Raw genomic sequence first — 22,689 nt, 5'->3', positions numbered from 1 at the left:
CAACCATCACGCCCTCCTCCCCCTTAATGTAGAGCCAATAGGAACAGTTAAAATGAAACGAACAGCACCCTTCATGGAGCAATCCCAGATTGGGAAATTTCCTGACATAATAAATATTCTTGATAATCTTTAACATTTACAGCACAGCAGGTGTTACATTGTCCTCAATGAGCAAGTGAACAAGACTATTTCAAATTTGAACCAGATAGTGGAAAATTAAGAACAGGTCTACTAACCATCTGTTCCAGTGAAGTTTTGCTTTTCCTCTGCAGTTCAATGTGTGCTTGGAGAGACATAGGGTAAAGAGAGCTGCTTTGGCAGGTACATCATTGTTTACTCAAGAGACCCTAGTGAAGTACCATCAAATAGTGTCGAGTGTAGATTTAAACTGATTCTGTGACACAGAATCAGTTTAATCTGAAAAAAGTAGATGCTCATGGTCAACAAAGAGTAATACAAAACAAAAAGACAGGAAGACCCCATCTAAAGTTATAACCCTATTTAAACGTATTAAAGCCTACATGCCAAATGTTTAATCGTAAAAAAATGGGTATTGCTGTCGCTCTACAGCAAGGCGGTTCCGGGTTCGAGTTCCGCTCTGTGCGGAGTTTGCACGTTCTCCCCGTGTCTGCGTGGGTTCTCTCTGGGTTCTCCGGCTTCCTCCCACATCCAAAAACATGCACTTCAGGTTAATTGGCAGTTCCAAATTGCCCAAAGTGTGATTGTGAGCGTGCATGGTTGTCTGTCTTTTTGTGGCTTCACGCCGCAGTGCCGTCGCACCCAGAGTTTGCCCCGCCTCACACCCTAAGACAGCTTGGATAGGCTCCAGCTCCCCGTGACCCGCTATGGTGGATAAAGCTGTTCTGAAAATGAATGAATGACTATAAAGCCTACAGAACAGTAACATTGATCCAGATATTCCCAGGAGCAGTGCCTTTTTTTTTTTTTACTTAAGGCTTTCAAAAAATGTATTTATCAATAACAGAAGCAAAATGCAACTTGTTGAGCTATGAAACGCTCAGTGTTTTCACAGGGGGAACAAACAAGCAGCTAATGGGCGTGTTTTGTCTGTGTATAAAACATGAGATTTGGATTGCCCTTCACCAGCCCATGTGTGGTCATGAATAGGGGGGTACTGGGGCCTGGGGGATTGCTGTGGGAACTAGGACAACATTAAACAGTCATTATCCTGAGAGACTCAAGCCACATTTTATCCATCAGTATTCCAGTTAAGTAACAATGGAGCACCAAAACATCTTGAGTACAATGAAGTGATGTGCCTTCATGTTCTAAACTATAAAGCTGCATTTGGCAAGACATTTATCTTGCAAAATTGGTCTGATTTATTGGCTCAAATCCAAAAGTCATCTCTAGTAAAAGTTACTAAAGATCAGGGATATATTCCCAATACGAAATCATCATGTAGAAGGAAACCTCACCTTCTTGTGTCGAGGGAACTCACAGTCTAGCGACAACATTAACTGTTCAGGCATCTCTAAAAGCTAATTAGAATACAAGAATTAGGTCTAAGGAAAAAGGGCGACACTGTGGCGCAGTGCGTAGCGCTGTCGCCACACAGTGAGGCGGTTCAGGGTTCGAGTCCCGCTCTGTGCGGAGTTTGCATGCTTTCCCCCTGTCTGCATGGGTTCTCTCCGGGTTCTCCAGCTTCCTCCCACCTCCAAAAACATACACTTCAGGTTAATTGGCCGTTCCAAATAACCCATAGGAGTGAGTGTGTTTGTGTGTGTGTGTTTGTATGTCCCTGTGTAGCTCTGCGGTGCACTGGCGTCGCGCCCGGAGTGTACGGATGAAGCGGTCAGGAAAATGAATGAATGACTGAGGTATAAGGGAGAGTGCAGTTAAATGACAACACCAAATTTGTTTAATTTTACAGATTTTCAAGTTTGAAAACTTCAAACAGCGGCATCACACTGCCATGTGGGACTGACAATGTGCCAAGTTGCCTGGCGAAGCTTTAAATAGAAAACATTAATGAGCGCATCGTCTAAAATATGCAGAGTTGTAATTTATTTTTTCCTTCGTCACACTGCAGCAGTTGGAGGTGAATTATTCTCAACTTTATTTGACTTGGGTGTGAATAGATTTCTTTTGGATCAGAATGACCCCAGTATCAGTAAATGAGCCAATAATTCTTTCAGAACGTTTATTTGCTTGTTAAGCTAAGGGAAATAGGACAATGAGTTGACCTGCCAACTTATTTTATGGAAAAAAACCCAAAACAAAAACCTGTCCATGCTTTTTGGGATGCGTATTCAAAGATCTTGTGGTGTTGTTGATGCTGTTTTGAATGTAGGACTCTGGATTTACTCTGGGAATCAACAGTTGCATCAAAAACTGTAAATGTTTTTTTCTTCTTTCTGTAACCGAGACAACAAAAAAATATTAAATGTTTATGTCATGTTTCTCTGTTATTTTTGATTGGTTACAGAGAAGAATCAAGCTTGCACTTCACATTTGTTTTCCTACATGAATAATAATAGGATTGACACAACTTTCAACATGTAGCATTTATGACCTGAACTATTTGTAGTCCAAGTCAAAGTCCAGTATTTTCTTGTACAAGCCATTTGACACCAACCTTTTACCTGGTTCAGTGTGTGTCATGTATTGTCCAATGCAACGTATGCAAACAACACAAAGAGAAAATCCTTATCCTTTCTCCCTGGTTGGTTGGATCTTTTTGCAGTCAAATTTTTTTTTTCTGCACAACTCTGTGCTGAGGCCTTGTGAGTCTCTATCAGTGCAGGGCCATATGGTGCAGCAGCTGTTTTAATAGTGCCCCTTATGTCCCCTTTCTCCAAGTCAGCTCATGTGAATCAAACCACTCTCCTTTTTTTTTTTAACATTCTGCCAGCCTGGGCATACTTTCTGCTTTGCTTGTCCTGTTGCTTTCCCTTCCATAAATATCTCTTACTGGCAACTCTAAAAGTAGTGTCTATCCTCAGGTGTGTTCCAGCTGCCCCCCAGTCGCCACCATCTTGTCAGTGCAAGAACAAAGCAGCTGCAGGACAAATGACAACTCCAGCAAGCCTCAAACCTGCAGCACACCTACAAATCTCCCTACAGCTCCGCCTTCCTCTTTGTCTCTCGTTCCACACGCGTGCATCTCCTGTGCTTTTCTCCTTCCTCTCCTTTTCTTTTGTTACCGCACCAATTGCTCCCATAGCCAGCCACAAAAGTCTGCCTCCTCAGTGCTTCTTTTATGCATATGGATTTGCTCTTCAATGGCTTGGCCGGTCTGTGGTGTAGTCTGTAATTATACCTTTACTGTGTGGTCAGCCAAGGACTCCTCCGGTCTTTGAGTGAAAAGGGTCCCTGTGGGCACCCTTGGCCCTTGACAAAGGGGATCTGGGCTCTGTGGCTGTGTAATTATACCTATTCCACTAGTTTCCATTTGCATGAGCTGCTGTTTATTTTTTCAATCTGAGTTGGGAGCATGGTGCTCAGAGAAGGAAGGGGCAGAGCGAGGGAGGGAGGGGATTCAGCTTTTCAGTCAGCCCCTGCCAATATTGTTTTAGCATTGAAGTGGTTGAAGTTTGTCCAGGTACATATTTATGAGTTTTTACAGCCCCATACATGCACAGTTAAGATTAAATTTTAAACAGCGTTGTTGCACAGTAAATTGTGTTTACTTTTCAAAGAAAATATCTAACTATAGCTGCCACAACTGGTAATCTGAGCTGTGATAAAATGAAGTTAAGCATTGTCCTGAGGTGCACAAGGACACAGGTGTTTCTCAAGGTACAGATGACAAGGTTGCCAGTCCTCCCTGTCAAACTGTATTAGTAAATCAATCTGTCATTGCCAATCCCTGAAGTTTAAACCACTATAGAGATAGTGCTGCTGATGTGGCAAGGAGGAAATGAAAGATGATTCGCACTTAGTAACTTCAAAAGGTTGTCACATTGTTTTTTGTTTTATATTATTTATATATATATATATATATATATATATATATATATATATATACACACACACACACACACACACACACACACACACACACACACACACACACACACACACACACACACACACACACACACACACACAAGTGAAAGGATATAACAACAAATAGAAATTGCTTTTCTCCTGTAATGCACTGCTTTCCACTAGAAGTCATTCAACCTGACAGTGGTGCAACCACTGTGAAGGATGGAAACAAGTACAGTGTTCATCTTAATTTCCTTCTAGCAAAAGTCTGTGCCAACTATTTTTTCTCGTAATGCATGCATTTTGTCCCGGTGTCCTTCAGCTGACTATCTGCAGCTTTCATAATAAAAAGCAACCACTGCCTATGCTTCAACAGTTTGACAGTGTGTACAAACAGACCCCCCCTCCCCTCCTTCGTACTTCAGATTCCTGTATAGTTGAAGACAAACCACATCAGATATTGTATCCAGTGGGTGTATACATAAAGAGACCGCTCTCACATATTTTTTCGTATTTTAAAGCCCGCTGTGAGAACTTTATCTCTGAATACTGAATGCTACGATTATCCATCACTGTGATGCTGTTTCTCAGTGTTAAAGAGCCACTCTGTTTGCGGTGCGTGTGTCTATCCCCCAGTACACCATTTGAGACCATACCATATTTTCTCTCAGTTCATGACTTGATTCACTGGTTGCTTTATGAGTCCAAAGTGATTATGGTGGAATTTCACTCTTTCTTCCTGTGGCTGCTCACAGATCTATCGGAGATAATTATAGCTGTGGCTGCTTGTCAGTACTAGCCGAGTGTGAGGTTGTTGGACCAGGAAATGGTGCATCAACATACTTTACCTGGAAAACAACATAAATCTAAGTGCAAAGTAACAAAGACAACAGGACTGAGGAGCCCGCAGCGGTTAAGGTGACGAAAGAAAGAAGAATGACAGGAGTGTCATGGATAGAATAAGAGCTGCAACAATTCCTAATTAGCATGAGGATTTTTTTGAAGTTTTATTTTATAGATGAGTTGATTTTTTATTCAATAAAAGATCATAAAAACAGAAAAAATATCTTTCCATTGTCCCAAGCCATAGACTAATACCCAAAGATGTTCAAGTTAAAATGCCATGAAGAAGAAAATCCTCAATTCTTGAGATGCTGGGACTACCAAATGTTTAGTATATTTTATTAATAAATGATGCGGTAATCATAGTGCTGATCATTGATCCTTACAGCCAGGTTGTATTCTATCAGTCGTCTTTCCGGGTCTAGATCGAATAAGGTTGTCTGAAACATACTTCTAATGCCAAGATGTAGAAATTATCTACCAATTGACCTTCTTTTTGCCAACAGATTCCTCACAACAGAGGTTAGAGTAATAGTTTTTTTTTTTTTTTCAAATGACAAATGGGTTTTTAACAGGAGCCACCAAAGTCTCTGTTCTGTTTTAATAGAAGCTCCAGGCAGCCAATGAAGCATTTGTTAGTGAAAAGTAATTAAAATTACAATGAGGTAGGCAGCTTGTTGCTTGGTAGGAGGAGCAGACAGCAGAAGATAGCTGTGCTCCAGCTCACCGCCCTTTAACACAGTCATTAGTGACACATTGGCTACCTCTCAGTCCTTCCCCCTCACTTGAGGCTATTCCCTCATGGATAACAACATATAACTCTCCCAGCTTCCGCATGTAACTACCAACATGTGCCAACCATTTATACTGATATATAAGCTCCTGTGTCATCACTGGCGTGTGTGAATCCGTGAGTGTGACTGTGAATGGTATGCGTGCATATGCTCCCCAGGAGGCTACATCGACTCATTGACTTTCAGTGCACATACCTACTACTACTGACCGAGGAGCTGTGCCTGGCTTTCAATGCTTGCTAATTGAAATTAAATGTTTTTTTTTCCCCTCTCTGTTTTGTGTCTGTAACTTTTAGGTGGTGATGGACAGATGGTACAGATGGACCCCAGTAAGTCCGGCTTTGTCGGATCACAAGTGGAACTGCGCTGCATTTTCATCAACAGCAATCCGCCAGTCAAGATCTCTCAAGTCACCTGGCAGAAACTCCTCAACGGCACCAAACAGAATGTAGCCATAGCGAACCCTGCGCTCGGCGTGTCCGTATTGCCACCTTTCAAGGAACGGGTCAGCTTCAAGCAGGCTGCTGTTCGCCATCGTACACCCCTGCTAGAGGACACCACCATCGTGTTCTCAAACCTACAACTGTCTGATGAAGCTGCCTACATCTGCGAGTACACCACATTTCCTGCTGGGAACCGGGAGAACATGGTCAACCTCACTGTATATGGTAGGACTATGTAGCCACACATACAGTTTAGGTTTTATGTAATGGCTTGTGTGACTTAAATATGCGTGTCTGTTTTTTCAAATGAGTTATAAAATGTAAATTCCTGTTTGTCTACAAGCACATTTAGAAACATCATTGATGTTATTTTTACTCCTAAATTTTTTCTGCGCTTATTTCCAAATTATCAGCTTTTGATAGGATTTAAAGAAAAACTGGAATTAGATTTGTGATGCGGTTGTTCCAGTAGTCTTTGGTAGCTAAACATTGTTTAGCTGAAGAAACAAACAATAAATACATCAGTACCAACAAGCCTCCACAAATAATGGAAAAGAAACTACGCAACAATGAAAAAGAATCAAGTCCACATCGAGTTAAATAAATAGTAATATTGCTTCAGTGCTTCTATCCTAATTTGGTTCTGTTTGACATAAAGGATAAAAGAAGTGATTTATATCATTTTCCATCAGATGAAATTGGGTCAATCAGACATTTCCCTTTTCAGTGAAAGACTGAGAGTCAAAACAGATCTGCTGTCCTCAAATTGGCATGTGCTTTTCTTGCTTTGAAATAATTAAATTTCCTTTGGAGCACTTCACATGTGCTACTGTAGTCTAAAGGAGACACTATCACATACAAAGTCCCAGTCTGTGATTGGTGATAAGCACCAACAGCCATGCATAGCATGGATCTTGTATCATTCTGACCACATCATGATGAGATGATTGTGGTGACATTTTGTTTAAGACCAACCCCCTCAAAAAACTCAAATCTCGTATGTTAAAGGAACCAGCTGCAGAGAATGGTCAATAAAAATGGCAGCTGAAAAGGAAATCAATAAGGCTACTTCAAAGTGAGTAATTTAGTTTTAATAATCTCATCCTAAGGGGGAAAAAACTGAGTGAGATACAGTTTATCTTGGAAAGAGGCAGCTTTGAAAAGGTAGAGTACTGGCTGACTGATTTAAAGATTTAATAAGAACTTAAGTGTTGCTGTGCATTTCTTCAAGTCCCTTTTAAAGGAAAAAGCATTGGTTTAAGTACTGTTTTGTGTCAGCGAGCCTTCAAGGTCTTTTTTAGGCTTTGTGTCTGAATGAATTGAGGAGCCTGTGCAGATAACCAGTCAACAACGTCCACAGAGCCATTTTCTTGGTCCAGCTTTCGCAATTGTGCTAGAACCCTCTTCTCGGTCTATCTCTCGCACTAATGCTTGAGCTCAGGTCTGCCTTTTGATGTACTCCAAGTATATCGCTAATTGTCAATTCACAAAGGAGTCAAACTGCACATTTGTGTAGACATGTGAGTCATACATCTGCGAGAGCTTTGACAACTACTTCAGCCTTGAAGAGGGAAAAAACAAAGCTTTACCTGATTCAAGTTACAGCGCTGATTTTATCTCCCATCTTTCAATTTACTTCAAAGGTGAAAGTCAAAATTAGAAAAATGAGATGGAAACAAAAAAGAACTCTCCCCCCATCCGAGATTTCTGTATAATAAGTTGTTATTGCTTACATTTTTTTTTTTTTAATTTTCATCCTTCCATTCTTGCAGCTCGACCTATGACTCGTATGACCTTGACGACACCCACGATTGTTGCCAGGGCCCCGAAGCGCAAGATGACCGTTGCTACGTGCGTGTCAGCCAATGGGAAGCCTCCAAGTTTGATCAAATGGGACACCAGGTTGAAGGGTGAAGCCACTTTCCAGGAGACTCGCAATCAAAATGGAACAGTGACCGTACGCAGTAACTATGTGGTGGTGCCGAGCCGCGAGACCCATAAACAGAAGCTCACTTGCATTGTGACATATCGGAATGAAAAGATCACAGACAGCGTGGTGCTCAACGTGCAGTGTAAGAATCCATATGCAGGTGTTCTCAATGACTCATATTGCATTTATGTAATGAGCAGGTGGATTTTTTCCCCGCTGGCCATCTTCTTCTCCCAAAAGTAAACCACAGCATTTTCATTTCCTGCTGCAAGAGTAAACCAGTTCTCCCAGTTTACAGTAAACAAAGAAAGCTCAGAAACCTTTCCATATGCACACATTTAAAAGAAGTAGCTGAATGTGCACTGTGTACTGTGGCACATCAGTAAATGAGAATATTACCAATTTTTTAACTTACAGTTGGTAAGTTTCATACTTCTGTGTACGTAATACTTAGCCTAATGTGTGTTTACCATGTACATTTTATTTTTTTCTTAGATTCAGACTTTTCTAAGGTTAAGCAATTTATCAAAATACGGCCACAATCCCACAATAGGCAAGTGTTGTATGTTTCTTTTTTATGACTTATGTGGAATGTGTCAAACTATACCTTTATAACTAAAGCATTGTGATGCTACATAGATACTCCCGCTTATAAAAGATTCTTGGGAGACGTCAGCAAAAATCTATTTCTCATTAAAGTGAATATTATTTGTGAATATCCCTCCAAAATTGTTATTATCAAAATAAAATATGTAAAAAAAAAAATGCAAATAACACCTCTTTCAAGACTTGATACCATGATGCAACAGTGGTTTTAAGAATATGCTGTGGAAGGATAAACTGACTCACACTCTCTCGTCCTTGCAGATGAACCAGAGGTGAAGATCGAGGGTTTTGATGGGAACTGGTATCTGAATCGTCAGAATGTTCAGCTGACCTGTAGGGCTGATGCTAACCCCCCTGTCACGATCTACCAGTGGAAACTGTGAGTCCGGCTAGAGCCTGTCCAAAACCTGTGAACCCTCTTAAGACAAGATACCATGGCTTGTGTTGTTTCTTTCAAATTGAGTTTCTCATTGCAAAAACAAAAAAAAAGACATTTTTTGTGGAAGGTTTGCCAAGCCAATTTTATAGAATGTCCTTGTCGGAGACAGTCCTTTTTTTATGGCATAGGCAAGAAATTAATCTTCAAAGATAAAAACACACCAGCCTCTTTCATACTCTTGTTTATTTGTTGGCTTATAAACTTGTAATGAAGATAAGACTTGGTGCTGACACAGAACACAGTGGGTCTATTAAGGAGCAGCACACACCCCTATCCACGTGATGGTCACAGATACTAGGAGATAAATACAAACAGAACAGGGTTGAGTTTGCTTTTAGCATTTTGCTTTGAAGTCTGAAGACCAGCATGCAGGTAGAAGGGGGAGGATGTGTCATTGTTAGCGGTGCTGTGTTCTTTGGAGGTCAGAGAAAGTGGCAGTTTGACCCTGCCACATGAAGGAGAGGGCTGAGAACTAATCTGGCATACCGCGGGTCTGAGATCAGTGTTTTTGCCTCAGCGACTATCCGTGTAAATACATGAGTAAGAAAAGATACAAACACGTTTCTACAGCATCTGAGTGTCTCCAAATAACTCTGGGTTTGCTCTTCTCTGAGTAATGGCATAAAAATTGTTCATGCAGCAATGATTAACTTTAAGTATCAGCACTGAGACATAGAGAATACTGTGAAAATACAGAATTGATGAGATAATTTGCACTGATACAATAAGAAAAATAATGTGAAACACTTTGAATACAAAGCAACATTTGTCCTGGTATTGCGGTTTCATCCACAATTGCGATATGGTTAAAAACGAGAGCCAGATGTTGTAATTTATTCTATGATTGTTCAGTGGAGGCAGAGTTGGGAAATATGTCTCTGGACTTAAGTGGATGTGGATTACTAGACCACTGTGCTCCTCACTGTATGAACCCTTTAATGCTGGACTTTAATGAGGCACGGGGACTTTTTTCTCTTTCTCATGCTTACATTTATCTCTCAGGGCAGAAACGTGGATACACACATGGTGGAAAGACAATGAAATAGGGAAGATCTGAGTTTTTTTTAGCAGAGCTGAAGAGAGATTCGAAGTTAGTGGAGGATATGGAGAGAAAAGGAGGCGGGTGAAAGATGTGATCTAGAAAGACGAGGGCACAGTGCTGACGGATAAGAGGGGACGGCCATTGCTGCTCTGAAAATGAGATGCCAAATCTGTTGTGAAGGTTCCCCTGGGCTCCACTGTGGAGGTCAGCACAAGGCTGCGGTGGAAGGAACCAGAACAGGCCGGCTGGATTGCGTCACACTGTACCACAAACACACACATACATATGCACATAAGACTATTAGATAAAGCTACATCATTTCCAAAGACACTGACTGTATCATATGTATCTTATTCATTTGAATGCATTGGGGCTATTTCTGTAGCTATAATTCAAAAATGTATTTATTTTTATCACCTCTGTTCACATTTGATAATTTTTCTTTGTGTCTTAGCATCGTGTGGCATCTGCAGGAAGCCTAGTACACAGTGCAATCCTTAAAGAAAGCACAAGAGCATCTAGAGCACGATGCTGCAGCGATGTCTCAAAATGGGTTTCTGGGGAGCTGCACTAAAATAGGGTCGACTTAAAGAGAGAACACACCCTATTTAAATGTGTTTGTTTCTCAAATCTTTATAGCAGGCCATTCCCAGGTCACATTTGTTAATTTCATGCTGCATACAATGTGGAGAATAGTAAATGAAGGAAGAGGAGTTATTTATTATCACAAATGTTTAACCGGTTTGTCAAGACTTAAATTTTTTATTCTTTCCTTCGTGGAAAAGCTGATATTCAGCTGGCATATCACTTCACAGCTGTTCATTTTCAGTCTCCAGTTCAGTCAGTGTTATCACTATATTCTTTCTTTTTTTTTTTTATGATCTCAGTTCACTTTTCTCTAGTTAAAAAGCTCACATATGTATATCATGAAAAGTGTTACTCATGTGATCACCAGGCCACTATACGCACACTGTTGGTTCAGCAGCTCTGAATGAAACTAACACGTTTTTGAATAGAAGATTAAATGATATGAAGTCAGTTATGTCCTAAAGCATCATTGCTGCCATCTCAGAGATTAATACTGATGCCGCTTTTACTTTACAAAAACACTTACTTTATAGTGCGGATGTTATCTACAGCTCCTCAAGGAGACTTTAGGCCAGCATCTAACATTAAACATTAACGTTTTCTGGCCAGCGATTCAGACGTTCAGACATTTGATTGGAGATATGCTTCTTCTTTTTTTCTTTTTTCTTTTTTTTTTTTTAATACTGAGAGCAGTCTCTCCTTTGTAATGAGTTTTACAGCATCATCTAATATATTTTCTGTTGACTCAAAGTTAGGTTTAATAAGAAATAGCAATAAAGCTTAATACATTTTTTTTGTTTTGTTTTTGTACTTAAATTTAACGCCACCTCCTGATTGAATAATGAATTTTGCTGTTAATGAACCCTCTGCACACACTCATCTGCACACATCACATACGTACATGCATGCACACACGCAGATCAGATGGTTACCAGGGAATCTGAATCACTCTCGAGCTGCTGTTAGCCTTTCATTTTGCTGCCCCTCAGGCTCCACACACACATTCAGATAGTTCATACAAATGCAGATATCCCGGTAGGTTCGCGAATCGCAGTTTGCCAGCCTTTCATTTCTGCAGCAAATCAATTGGGCTTTGCAGAACTCAGCATTTGATAGAGGCTTGCAAGGTAACTATTATTGAATAATGACAGATTTTATTGAAGGTGTTTTTTGCTGCTCCACTGCAAATAAGCTATCGTAGTGGTATTTGAAAAATAACTGAACAGAGCTTGCTCTTACTTCTATTCTGAGCTCTGGACTTTATTGAAAAGAAATATGGTCTGCCTCTCGTACTGACTTTAAAAAATGAATTTAACCATGTATGGATCAGCTGCTTGCAACTGATATTTTATGAGAGATTAATTTAGAATAATTAAGTTGTCTGAGTATTTCAGTCCTCATTGAAGAGCCTTGTTGATGGGTTGTTTACTGCTCAAGTGCTTGAAGTGGGGCCATTGTTACCGTGAGGCCTAATTTTGTTATCACTCTTTAATGTTATTTTGTTTTTATCTCACTGTCATAAATGGAGCATTGCATTGTTTTTAATGTTCTCACACAACAATAGATCTCAGAGTGTCTCGTCAGACAGCAAACCTGGAGTTTTTTACCGCAACATTTTTGTTCAAGGTGCCAACTGTAGTTTCCATATTTACTGCAAGTACAGCAACTATCATGAATTTGACGGGACAATGGTTCTTCTCACCAGCATCCTGTACAGCTCTACGTACCCGAAACTTTTTTATTTACAATAGAACCAATATCCATAAACAGCAGGTTTCTGGATATTTATGGTTATGTCAAGCTAAAAAAGCATTTATCTTTTTGTAAACTTATACAACACAAGCTCGGTTACACAACAATGATAATATCACATTGGGTTGTTTTGTTTATCACCGGTGTTTTGGATGACCGCATAGGCTACAAGACAAAAATAAGACTTTTTAAAACTTTGAATCAATTTAATAAAGTTCCTCTATGTGGGTCCCAAAATTAAAATAGATAGCCTGACACCACAGTCATACAAAGTTGCTATCATATTCGCACTTGTTTGTTGCACCACTTGAACTATGTCCAATAAGAGCAGCTGATGAAGCTCTAGGGAATGCAATCGGAAATGGCTAATTCCCACAAACGTGATAAATTTTTCGGCCTCCATCCTCCAATACAAGGTCCAGTTACAAGACTGGAGGGTTGGTGCTCTCGTGATGCATTATCTCTAAGTGTGCTGACCTGATCAAAGGAGTGGCTTGTGAGCGAGTCTGAACACAGTACAGATAGTGAACCATGAAGACAAACACCTCAGGCAGGAGAAACGGGCTCCAGTTCTCATTGACATCCTAGCATTTGGTAGATGCTGCACTTATCACTTGATCAGCTGCTTCTCTTGACAGCTCACCAGAGTTTTAGAGCTCAGTCATGTGAGCTGAGCTGTGGTTTAGCGGGAAAAAAACAACAACACACACCATCAACCACCAACCTCCTCCTACCCCTTATGTATTCATGCCCAAAAAATGTATGTGTTCAGGATTCAACTCTGTATGTTGTACCTGTTTGGACCTGTTGGGATTCCTGTCTTCTTAATTTTGTTTGGATGTGATGGATGATGGTGAAAATATACTGCTGTCAAGTATTCCTGGTATTTACCTCACCCCGACACACACATCCACATTTGTTTGGCACTAGAGACGGTATTTTTCATGTGCTTTGAATTGCTTTGCTGCTCCTGGGAGGGTTTTTTTCTATTGTGGCCTAGTGTAATACTGCCTTTTTATGGTGCCTGTATTATTGCTTCTCTCTCACCACAGTTTGAACGGCTCGCTTCCCAGTAATGTGGAAATCAAGAACAACACCCTGTTCTTCAAGGGCCCAGTGAACTATGACTTGGCTGGCACATATGTCTGTGACGCCACCAACGGCATCGGGACCCGTACCGGTGTGGTGGATGTCAACATCACAGGTAGGTTGTTAATAGCAGCCACATACACTCTCTGTCTCTTTACCATCTTTGGCAAAGCTCATGTCAATACAGTACCCTGCCAAAAATCTTGTCGGGGACTCTGAGACCCCCATCTGCACCCACAAACACAAATATCCTTGCACATGCACGCAAGCTTATTGGAGCAGTTTGCCTGTGTGTTCTTATTGTAATTCCCACCTTCGCTGGCTTTGTGGCTTCCTGCCGCATTGTGTGGCAGGTTAGATGAGAAAATGTCTGCTCTGCTTGCGTATCAGAGATCCACACACACTGTGCAATGTGAGCAGTATAATGCAGGTCCATTATTGGCACCTAAAATAACATCAAGGAAAATTAATGTTTGAGGTGAAAGTACTGTATTGATCATAGTTTGCTCTCATCACGCTCACATCTTTTTGAACGACTCGCGCTTTGCTTGCTGATGAGATCTGCATTCGCTCTATTGTCTCTTCTTCTGGGAAAAAAAAAAAGCCAAACAAAACTGATTCAGTTCCTTTGTGTTCCAATTGTAATTGTAGGCACACGAGTGCTGAGGTTCCTTTGGGTTCTTATCCATAGGAGACAATATCTGTTTGACAATGTCAAACAATACAATATCTACCAGATCTTAAGTTGCAATATATACTACAAATCTACTATCACTACCAGCTGTGTGTGTACTGTTCGGAGACTGCCACAGTTTTGCTCTGGTTGAACTGGAATGACGTCCCCCTTTACTCTTTCTGCTGCTTTGTTTCTGGGAAGTGGGGGTGTTCTAACTCACATCGCTTTGCATGTCGACTCATGTTGTGTCTCTGGGAATGCGGTGCTTGGTGTGACAAACAGCTGCGCCTTACTGTGTCATTGCATACCTATTTTTTTCTGTCTGTGTGTGTGTATGTGTGTGTGTGTGTGTTTCTGCGTGCGTGGGTGCGTGTGTGTGTGTGTAAGAGTCTCAACTGTTAAAGGCCTGGCTAGGACAAAGCAGATTTGTAAAATGTGATCTTATTACCTTCATTGTGAAAAGTTGTCCAACCGAAGTCGGAGGGCATGTAGTGTGTAATAGAAATCAAAAAGCGTCATGAGCAGCCTTCATTTATCTAAATGGAAATTGACAAAGTCATCTACTGTCATGGAATCACTGCACCAACCCTTATTTAGCGGTGTTGTTTTGTTTAGCAGACTCTGTCACGCTCATTTTTTGTTAATACCTATTCGTTGATTGCAGATCATATTACTGTTTTCCGTGTAGTTTCTGTGTGGGGTTTTACTTATGTGTCTGTTTTATTTTATTCAGTGAGAGACATTCAATAATTGTGGAAGCATGATGTCAGTACTTTCAGCATTTGTTTGTTCACACTTTGTTTCTGTATTTTGAATAGTTGAACCTTCTTTTCAACAGAGGATTTCAGGACAATGTGCAACTACTGAGTGTGATAGAGAGCAAAACTTTCAAAGGGAATCTAACCAGCAAAGACATGGTAATGGATAGTTCTTAGTCAGTTCTTCAGTGCTGACTGGGTGATACAGTCCTTCTGCAGTTTCCTCCACTGGTGTCACAGTGCTACAGCAATACTCCACCACTAGCTTGTTGATTTATATGGTATTAAGTTGATTGTCATTGTAAGCGCCCTCTAAATCAAGACGGCATGTTTTTCATTCATAGCTTTTTAGCTATAATTTTGCTGCCGGTACATCGTGCATATCTTGGTACACACCGGTGCGTGTACACATATCCTATTAAATGTCCCAGTACTTCTTTGTTAGTATTCTCAGTAATAATAAGATGCTCGTTGCAAATGGCAAAATTCCTAAATTTCTGTTTTGTATACATTCCCAAATGCTTCCATAGAAGCCTCTAAAACATGTTGACAGTTCCCACAGTGACAGTTAAAGGGATGAGAGCCAGCATCACCTCCTGCAGCATTTTAATGCCTCGGCTTCGACAAAGCAGCCCTTTCTATTGCCGGAATACACAGGCAGTGATAGAATACTTTCAAACATCGGTATAATTTGGTTCTGTAGGTTGCAGAGAGCTATGTATCTGCATTTACAAACAGGGTTAGAGCTGGCCTGCCCTTGACTTTCATACAGGCGCAATATGGATGTGTTACAGTGGGATCCAATGCTCTTTGCTGATATTTTGAAAAACTATCCTTTTCCTTTTTTAATGTGACCTTGTCAGCATAATATCTTGAAGTACCACAGAACATCACTAAGCTATGATAAAATTGCACTGGGCTCATATTACACTGTAGAATTAGTTGTTTTTTTTTGTTCAGATATAGATATTTCTGTGAATACTCAAGGTGTAGACTAAATAAAATATTGTCAAAGGTAAGCGTAGCATCTTAGTACCTACTAACAGCCTCAGATAAACCAAGCTGAGACATAGTGAGAGAACCCACTGCTGGCTGTTGTTCGAGGCTAAGGCATTGGACCTCAGTAATCATAGCTAAGTGTTCTCTGTAGAAAGGAAAGTGACCAGGTTAAAAGCTGCAGTATAATAATTCAGCTGATATAACTCAGGGTTAAACATAGTTAACCGTTAAACCATTTTTGGATTGTCTCTGCTAAAGAGCACATTGAAATTATTTTGTATTTGGAGATATTTTGAGTTCTATTTTTGTAGAGTCAATAACCCAAGTATTCTCAGCCTGTATTAAACTGTATCACAGCGACAACAAACGTGACACTTGACAATCCATCAGCACTTTACAGGGCTTTCACTATCAAGGCCTAGATTTGCCCAAACACACTTCTACCATCTGCATCATGCATGGATTTGCCAGCAGTGTTTTTATTTTCTTTTGAAGTCAAAACTGTAATACACACCTGCCAGGGAAACAACCCTGCCTCTGGTGTCTGGAAGATTAAATGTCTGTGATACCTTGTTTGTGTCTCAGAAAAGCTATTTTGGCATACAGCGAAACAACACTGATGGAATGCTTAAAGATGGTGCATTTTAATCCTCCTCAGTGTTTATTGATGGATCGTTGGAGTATACCTACCTGTCACCTCGGCAGATAGCGAGGCCACAGAGCCCTTTGTTTCAGTTCATTTGAGGATAGCTGCAGAGATGGCATCAGGTACGATAAGTCACATGGGCTCAGGTGGCTCTCTGTAAGGACATGTGTTGTGTAGATACATTGTCAGAATCTAATGAACTCCTCCCCTGTTTTAATCAATCCTCACGTACAGAAGGAAGAGGTGGAAGAGAAAGTCTGGGGAAGGGGTTAAAGATGGAGGGGAGCGGCAACAGAGATGAGCTTTATTTGATGGCCTCTATTTGGCAAACACCTCTCATTCACATTCAATTCAGAAATCTCCTGAGGGAAAGTTGACAAGTTGTCAGATCTGATTAATCAGCTAATTACTAATGGGCGTCAGAGGCCATTGAAAATATAGAGACAATTAGACGGCTTCACAATGAAAGCTATTTTTGATTATATATTCTCTGCTGCTATTAGCCATCTAATAGGAGCACCAGTTAAACGGTGATTCTTTAACAGTGTTAAAGTATCACTGCTGGGGAAAAAAGCCATAAGAAGGTGGCTGAATAATGTGGTTAAACTTAAAACATTCTCCCTAAGTTAACTGAGCAAAATCAGTCTTAGCGAGATAATCAGCTTTTTTACCATCACACTCTTTTGTGTTCGAGAGAAATCGATGCTGCCATCTTAAATTTCTTTCCAGCACATAATAAGGTGTGATGAATACTTGTTTTGTCAGGATGGCCTTACAATTATGTCATTATCACCCCTGAGAGAGGAAGTATGTGGTTTTTATCTTGACGACAAACCGTTATGTGACATCTGGGAACATTTCTTTCAGTGAAATTGCACATTCATGGCAGAATTAATTTGTTTACTTTCTTGAATAATCATTGAAACTTAATTAGATATTTCTCAACCTTGGCTCCAACATAGATGAGCTCTAGTCTACATGAAATTAGGGCTTGACTGAGTTAAAACAATCCTTAAGCCTTTTCACATTAGCGGGATCAGCTGTGAAGGATAATTTGAAATCAGCTCAGGGTCAGCCAGTATGTGAACCTTTCACTGATTCCATTTACGGCCCAGTGGTGCCAACTTTCATCCCTATTGTCAGAGATCTGTCTCAGAGTTTCTTCGGAGAGTAGGAGTGCATTGAGCCTTGCCTTTGCCACTCAGGTTTAACTGGATGGAGTGAAAGCGTTCTCTTCGATTTACCAAGAAAGCATAAGGATGGACCCTTTTGTAAGCACCACCACCTCTGCCGACATCTGTTCACGCTTGCCTGAACATGCAACGGTTCTCTGCCATGTGAGAAAATTATGTTGAGAGGGAGGGGGAAAAAAACTCAACCATATGGTGAAAATGAGATGAATAAAACGTAGAGAGTCCAATGAAAATATAAATAAATAAAGGCATCCATGTGACTGAAGAACACGCCTGGCTGGTTCTTGATTTTTGGAATTTAGTTGAAGAGTAAAAGTGGATTTGAGAAATGGGCTCCCGGGTAAACAGAAACTGTGAGCGGTGCAGAGGTGGAGGGGGCAGGATGCTATTTACATGACTTTATGTAACAGCCTGTGTCAACTCCTGGTGTTCACTGCTTGTCACTTTCTCTGTCCTCCATGTCCTGCAGTACAAAGATGAGGGAAGACAGTGAGTCACAGTGTTTTTGAGAGCAGCTGACATTCTTAGAAAAGTACCTTTGAAGACTTTTCAGTGTTTATTTACGAAAGCACTCTTCATTCTTATATTTTACTTCAAATATTCAGTGAAAGCAAATAAACACATCACTAGGAACATTATGTCTACATAATGATTCCAAATGTTTGCCACCAGGTTGGCAGTAAAGCAGTAATGATTTGTTGACACTGGCAAGGCGAGATTTCTCAGTGTAAATTTAAATTATTGAGCAGAAGATGTTACACTGGGCTGACACTCGATGTAGCATTTCTAAAAACATGATATGGCTTTAACTAGATGTATGACATGTTTATTTATTATATATACATATACTGTGTATATATATACTGTATACACACACACACACACACACACACACACATCTCTTAGTAGTGTATGCATGTCATTAGTTTATGTTTGTTTTTTTATATATTTATTCAATTATTTGTTCTTAAAGTCACTTGTTCCTTCCAAAGAATTGAACAACTGAGATGGATGGATCGACAAACCCATGAAATGGACGCCGGTGATCATCCTGGAAAAGATTTTGTAAAATGTCAACTGGCGCACCTTCCCCCGTTTATTAATCTTTGTCTTTCACCAGAAGTGATATCGCTTTGGTTCACACTTATGATTGGTAGCCCGACATTTAAACAAGACATGCATCACATTTAGAATGCGGTGATAACGAATCTCTGAAGTTGCTGCAAAACCCCCAAAACATATAAACAAATAAAAATGCTCACGTTTTGAAAAGAATAAAATCTACACAACCAACCCACTTCTGATTTGTCTTCGTTCAATTGCAAAACCTCTTTGTTTCTACAAGCATTAGCATACTGTAAATAACACAAGATGTTGGCAGCACAGTTCATTTTTTGGAGCAAAGAGATGTTGGCAAGATCTGTTGGTTTAATCAACAGATTCTCTGATAAAAGACGTAAGTCACCAGTAACACCAACTTGGTATAAAACACGTATTGCAGCATATATTACTGACATCTAACGACAGCTGCTCCACGCGGCAATTTGTCTCTTTCTTTTCTTTGACAAGACAAGAGACATTATGATGTCAGCTTTGCAGCGGCTCCCCCAGCAATGTGAAATTTGTTTGTCTTCGCCTGTCATAGTGGAGTTTGTCTACATCGGTGCTATAGCTTATTGCACTGTCACATTGCCACTTGCATTATTTATGGGTCCAACAGTCACATGTTTGTATCTTGTATATCATTACACCTTCACTTCAGGTAGACACACTGATGAATTCAGACAGGCCGAGGAACATGTTCAAGGTCTTTGTCTTCTGCTCTCTCTGCCAGCTTCTCGGCACCCTTGAACCCTCTGTCTTCAAACACAGAGGGATTTGGATCTGCAGGCTGATAAAGCTTTCTACCCCCACATCCTCACTACAGGAGGGGATGCTTGCTGCTCAGATCCTGCAGAGCATACACCTCATTATCCAAATGAGACATTAGCATAAGACGCTCCCTTGCTCACACACCATAGGCCGCCCCATAAAGCCTCTCCTGTGTTGTGCTACTCACTGAGAGGGAATCCATTGTGGCTGCAGCTCATTTTGCTTAAAATGGAGGAGGGGGATGCTCAGTGTGTAAAGTGCTTGTTTTATTTGGAGAAGAAGAGCTTGCCTGGCTGTAGGAGTGAAATGGAAATGTCACCAGGGGAGAGCATGTGAGTGCAGAGCAGCTGAGATCGTAGTGATTTATCTTAACATTTGTTTCTGCATGGCTTGCTGTTTCTGCTCTCCGGAGGATATGCAGAGAGGGATGTGGCAGACAGATTGAGCAAGAGGATTGGCTGAGCCCCTTCGGCCCTGCTCCGCTCCTCCATCTTCCTCCTTCTCCGCGTTGTCCACTACTCTGGTGTTGGATTTGTCACGCCTCCCTGAGAACCTGATGAAGTAGGTCAGACGCTGTCCCAGGGTCTGACCACTGGCTCTAGAGCTGCTGCTGATGATGATGATGAAGATGCTGTGTGGTGATTCACTCATTACATACACAGCTCTGAAATAACAAGGACATAAAAATCAACAAGGAAAAAACAGAGTGGGAGCCCAGGGTACGGCGTTGTGGTAAACAAACAACGCACCCTGACCTCTTCCGGCTTAACGCGTATTAACATGCAGATTTTTTTTTTTTTTGCTGCATGTTTGCTGCCCCATATATTTCATCCTCACAGCACCTCCACATAGAGGAGAGTAGGGAAATGCATTTATAATGGCACCTTATGTGCAAACGAGCTTTCTAAAATTGGTGTTTGGATGGGTGTAAATTTTCATTACTCATTAAAGGTACATTAAGAATGATTATCATAACCTCATCAAACAAAATGGCCATTTGAAAACTAAAAGGGCACAAAGCTTTTTTTTTTTTAAGCACATTTCCCAGTACTTCAAATCACAATATTTGTGTGGGATCTCTATTCTAATTTGTCGCATCTGTCGTGCTTCATTGTTGACATGGCTTTTTTTTGTTTACTTCAGCTGCAAGCCAAATGTAATTCAGAGTCAGAGTTTTCAGTGTAGTGTGTCGTTGGTCATCAGGAGAGGCAATAAACCTCAGATTATTCTGCTGCTTCTGCACTAGCAATGAAAACCAGAAGCAGTCTGTTTCCCCTGACAGGACCCCATCCTGCATGCCGCTGTACGCTCACAACATGCCACACACCATGTCACCGATGTTGTCATGCCAGCATTTCACACTGTTATCTCCTGGAGCACATCATGTGCTTCTTATCTGCTGGCTTTTTACATCAAGTTGAATTTGAAATACCCGTCTAGAGGTTTTAATGGCCCATGTGTCATTTACCTACGTAGGAGACGAGGTCATGCCTCTGTAAAATCAGCGATAGGGAAAAAAAAAAAAAGTGTTCACACAGAGACAGAAATGGTATTGGAAGGAAGAGTGTGATAGGGTGAAAAAGAGCTTTGCCTCGGCTCTGACACCCCCGGGCAGCATGTAAAATTCCTCTCAGTGAAGAGGTTTTATTCGATGTGGCACCATTACATATCCATGACTTAACAACCACTGGCAAATTCAGACAGGGGAGTAATGAGGATCATTGGAATCACTGAATTAATGCCTCTTCTCCAATTGTCCCCGTTCTTGCTCTCTCGTTATGCCATTCCTTATTTGCTATTGTCACTTCACAACCTCTCAAAGCCACTCACTCCATCTTTCCCCACCCTTGTTGCCGCTCCTCAAACGCTCACAGTAGCCCTCTTTTTTTTTCAGCTGTAATCTGCTGCTTGTTCCTCATTTAGTCACATCAGAAAGCCACTCCCTCCACCATTCTTTGAAACTCTCTTTAATTTGTCCTGCCTGTCATAACACCCTGTCCAAGTGGTTGCGCAAAGACTGAAGAATGTTTGTACCCATCTTTCTCCTTCTTTTTTTCATGTGCAGACATGACTGGAGCACACCCACAAACAGTAGCTGCAGGACAGGGTTGTGATACAGTTTGTCTCACTTAAAAGACTCTTCTGCTTTAGACACTCCTCTTCTTGGATACCTTTTGAACATTTGCTGCTGCTGCTAGTTTTCCTCTGTAGCTTACACAGAAATGTGAATCCCTGCTCCAAATGCCTTTTTTTTAAAAAATCAAACAACTTTAACGGGCCGAATACTACATCTCCACAACAAAGGAGTGGACTTTTTTCTTTTTTTCTTTTCTTTTTTTGAGTGTGCTGCATTTGTTTACCATTTGTTTCACTAAAAGACTCACTTTTGTCTTAAACAAATGAGGAAACAAACACTCAAAGAATTGAGAGGGGAACAGATTTTGTCACCAAAATCTTTAGAGGTAATAAATCATCCACTCAGTCAAGTCGGATATGAGTGTTGAGAATAGTGTGATTAATACAATACAAAATGGTTTCAGCATTTAAATAGCTGCAGTATTTCATGTTATTCATTACCTCTAAAAATCTATCATGCATCTGGATTGAATTATTGCCTTTCATTGCTCATCTTGGCACCTATTAATCTCACACACTTTAGCCATTGCAACTCAAGGTTACCTATTATCTGCATATTTCCAGAGTACTGCTAATAAACAGAGCCTTTTGTTGCACGGAACAGTATCAGGGCTGCTGTTGTGCTACAAGGTCTTTTTATCTATGTGTTGGCAGGTGTTGCTGGTGGCAGTGGTGTCTGGCAGAGCGTTCCCTTGCACCTCCGTGCTGTCTAACACCCCGACTTCCCAATAATTTAAAATGTATTTCATTATTACTGTTTCCGTAGTGAGATAGTTTGCACCTCAGACAGTTATCCATACACTGAAAGGTTGCATAAGCTTGATAGATGGACGGACGGACGGCTGGACGGACAGACAGACAGACAGACAGACAGACAGATAGATAGATAAGAAGGCTTCTCGGACTGCTGGAGGAATGGAAAATCTTTT

At 40.8% G+C, this 22,689-nt stretch overlaps 1 protein-coding gene across 4 annotated transcripts in view; it reads left to right on the top strand.

Annotated features, from left to right (window-relative positions):
* nectin1b (nectin cell adhesion molecule 1b) overlaps positions 1-22,689 on the top strand; it is a 156,124-nt gene that overhangs the window by 44,599 nt on the left and 88,836 nt on the right. For all 4 annotated transcript variants that reach the window (XM_068317708.1, XM_068317711.1, XM_068317710.1 and 1 more), the window contains exons 2-5: positions 5,888-6,259; positions 7,807-8,106; positions 8,832-8,949; positions 13,444-13,595. In XM_068317708.1, coding sequence (XP_068173809.1) covers positions 5,888-6,259; positions 7,807-8,106; positions 8,832-8,949; positions 13,444-13,595 — 942 coding nt within the window. The remainder of the gene's footprint in view (positions 1-5,887; positions 6,260-7,806; positions 8,107-8,831; positions 8,950-13,443; positions 13,596-22,689) is intronic.

Source organism: Antennarius striatus, chromosome 6 (assembly GCF_040054535.1).
Source record: "Antennarius striatus isolate MH-2024 chromosome 6, ASM4005453v1, whole genome shotgun sequence".
NCBI classification, from domain to species: Eukaryota; Metazoa; Chordata; class Actinopteri; order Lophiiformes; family Antennariidae; genus Antennarius; species Antennarius striatus.
This window is presented reverse-complemented; position numbering and strand designations above follow the sequence as displayed.